At 40.0% G+C, this 3,268-nt stretch overlaps 1 protein-coding gene across 1 annotated transcript; it reads left to right on the top strand.

Annotated features, from left to right (window-relative positions):
* The first annotated feature begins 727 nt into the window (after window positions 1-727).
* LOC140038331 (mediator of RNA polymerase II transcription subunit 4-like) lies at window positions 728-2,241 on the top strand. The gene has a single exon (XM_072083642.1). It carries the CDS (start codon window positions 750-752, stop codon window positions 1,980-1,982), a length of 1,233 nt encoding a protein of 410 aa, XP_071939743.1. The 5' UTR covers window positions 728-749; the 3' UTR covers window positions 1,983-2,241.
* Window positions 2,242-3,268: the final 1,027 nt, after the last annotated feature.

The following is a 3,268-nucleotide window of genomic DNA, read 5'->3' as shown; positions in this document are numbered from 1 at the left end:
ATTTTCACTGGCAAACCAAACACCAAAAAATTATGAAAAAGGGAATTTGGAAAATATTTTCACTAAATAACCAAACACCGGAAAATTATGGAGAAGGAAGTGATTTTCCAGGAAAATGACTTCGATGGCTGTCCAACCAAACGGACTCTAAGCTATCTGATTTTTCCATGTTTTACATAACTCAAACTAAGAGGGATCAGTTGGCGATTTTGCTTGTAGAATGTAGCACCAGTTAAAATTAGCTTGAACAACTACAGGTTGACATCTTATTTGGTTTCTTTGGTTTTTCTTCTTAAAATACACTATGGAAAGAGGAAATAATTGGGTTATAGAAATGGGAAAAAATCAAATATTAGTAAATATGTTTCCTCAAGTTGATATTTAATGAGTTGCTATTACTTTGGATGTGGAATTGATGAACACAGCAGCCAGGAGGCATAGATACATAAAATTGTTGATGGATACAAGTCCTTTCAAGTTGCATTCTCTTCCCCTTTTGTCTTATCTCTTCTATATGGCAAATTGTTGATCAAAATGAACTGAAACAAGTATTCTTTTGCCTTGAACAATCTGGTTCTATCAGGACCAATCTATTTATCCCTTTTTTTCCCCCTCTAACAAAGCCAGTGTGGTGCCTTGTTCTATTTGGATTCTACTTGTGGTTAGATTGTACTTAATTGAATTCACTTGTAATTCTTTTTTCTTTTTAGGATGATTTAGGTTTTGCTGAAGGTGAAACCAAGTGCAAAATGCTCCAGAATGTTCCGCATCAGATTGTGCAATCTCCAGCTTGGCTAGGCTTACCAAATCCAAATTCACCTTCTCTTCAAAACGCTACTCCGGCTAAGTTTGCCTCCCAAGCCCAGCAATCTCATCCACCCAATCAACAATCAAATGCACCAAGCATTATTCCAACTTCTTCAACACTTCTTCCTCTGCTTCCCCCTCTGCCAAGAGCTCAGTCTATTCTTCTGCAAATGTCCTTACTTGCCTCAAGACTCTTTGATGTCTCACCTAATAGGTCGCATTGGATTAGCGCATTTCGAGGTTCCCTGCCCTCCTTCTTGTCTTCCCAATCCCAACCTTTGACATCAACTGCACCAGATTCTTATCCTTCTTCCTCCAAAGAAATTCTCGCTCTTTTCACAAACCTTCAAACTCAGCTATTTGAAGCTGTTGCAGAGCTCCAAGAAATTCTTGATCTTCAAGATGGAAAACAGAAACTCTCGCATGAAATCAGGTCAAAAGATGCTGCAATTCTTGCACTTGCAAGCAAGCTCAAAGAAGCTAAGCAGGTTCTTGACAACCTTGTGGATGATTACTCGGATTATCGCCGTTCAAAACGGTCCAAGTCAGAAGATGTTGCAGAAGATTCTTCAACCACCACTGTGGCATCTCAGCTGAAGCTTTCTGATATATTGTCATATGCCCATAGGATAAGCTACACTACTTTTGCACCACCAGAATTTGGTGCTGGACAGGCTCCTCTCCGTGGGGCACTCCCACCTGCTCCACAGGAGGAGCAAATGCGGGCATCCCAACTGTACGCTTTTGCTGATCTCAATGTTGGTTTACCAAAAACAGATGAGGATAAGAAGAAAACTATTGAGCCATTGATCGAAACTCCTGTTGGGCAACCAGCAGAGCCAAATCCACTTGCCAATCTTGCTGGAATGCAGGGTCTGCTTCCACCTAATATTTCTGTGCCATCAGGATGGAAACCTGGAATGCCCGTGGAGTTGCCCAGTGATCTACCAATTCTTCCTCCACCTGGTTGGAAACCTGGTGATCCAGTGGCACTGCCCCCATTGGATTCTCTTCCTGTACCTCCTAGAATTGAAGAGCAACAATCTCAGCATATCCCCCCTCCGATGCTTACAAAGGCACCCGAGCCTATACAAGTTCGGCATGTGCAGCTTGACATTGACGATGACAGTAGTGATTATAGCAGTGATGTTGGTAGCTCTGACAGTGAAGATTAGTCCTTAACTCCAATGCTTTTATGTCATTGTAAATTCTGAAATGCTGCAGAGAACAGCTTTCAAAGAGGATTGAAGTTGCTATCTCTAGCCTGTACTTTCTGCTGATGAAATTGAAGTTTTACTAGAATTCTGCAATTCCTCAAAGGTTGTCTAACTGTGTTTGCATACCTAGAATATCCTTTCAAGTTGCTGAACATTTCTCGCAATCCGTTCAAGTACTGGTTTTGATTGTAAGGTTATTGGAAGCCTGGTTGAGTGAGTATGATCTTTTAAATTTGTGACAATATGGACCAGTACACTTTAACATTACACACGTAATAAAGCAGCAATAGATTTTTGTGTTTCACCTTTGACGTACTTTTGTGATAGTTGATCATTTTCCGGACAATCGTATATATTGTTGTGTCTTCTGCAAGATAAGAAACGAATGAAAGTAGAAAAGCTGCTTCTTTCCTCAGTCAATACATCTAAGTACTTCTTGTTTTGGCAGAAAGGTGGGAATTTACGTAGGTTACTCCATACATCCTAACATAGGAATATTGTACTCAGGTTCGCACTACTCAGTATAAGGGTAGCTATTAGTGTAGCTGTAAACATTAAAGTATTTTCCACCGTAGTCGCTCTAGAATCTTGATGCTTGATTGACAAACGTTTGTTAAATGAGATGTAAAAGTTATCAATGAATATGTTGTCATCGTAAACATTGGTTGCTTTGTCATCGTATAGGATATAATTTGATTGATGCACCTGAAATCAATGGGCTCTCCTCCTAACTCGAAGGAACTTGCAGCTGGCTGCTTTGAGGTCGCTTTTCTCTTCTTTTACACCTTGCAAGTCATGCCTAAAAACCCTGTTGCTGGAGTTGAATAAAAGACCAACAACAAACTCAGCATATCTCAATTTCTCAAGTCCTTATCAATCATGAATCATGATTCATCTCAACTCTAGCGCACAGCTGCCTGCCTGCAGATGCTAGGGACTATAGAAAGTAGAAACTGATTATCAATCATGAATCATGCAGTGAAGACTCGAGACTGAGCTTTGTCCTCGGTCCTTGCCACATTCTACTGGTTAGATGATCATCAACAAACATATTCAGAGCAACCCCCAAAATCAGCTTGCTTTGACGCTTAATCCAAATCAACAATTTGTTGGCTCTGATTGCAACACAATAATAAATATCTTTCTCATGGTAACCTTATCTATTAGCTATTGAATAAATTTGTAATTCATCAATTCCATTTCTTTTCGCAGGCCTGCCATATTTTTCTCTGAGTTGGGATGTA

This window comes from Coffea arabica, chromosome 3e, assembly GCF_036785885.1.
Source record: "Coffea arabica cultivar ET-39 chromosome 3e, Coffea Arabica ET-39 HiFi, whole genome shotgun sequence".
NCBI classification, from domain to species: domain Eukaryota; kingdom Viridiplantae; phylum Streptophyta; class Magnoliopsida; order Gentianales; family Rubiaceae; genus Coffea; species Coffea arabica.
Note: the sequence above shows the minus strand (reverse complement) of the source record. Positions and strands in the feature narration are given on the sequence as shown.

Bases quoted from the DNA above. Each gene is read 5' to 3' on its own strand.
- LOC140038331 (XM_072083642.1), top strand. From the start codon at position 750: ATGCTCCAGAATGTTCCGCATCAGATTGTGCAATCTCCAGCTTGGCTA.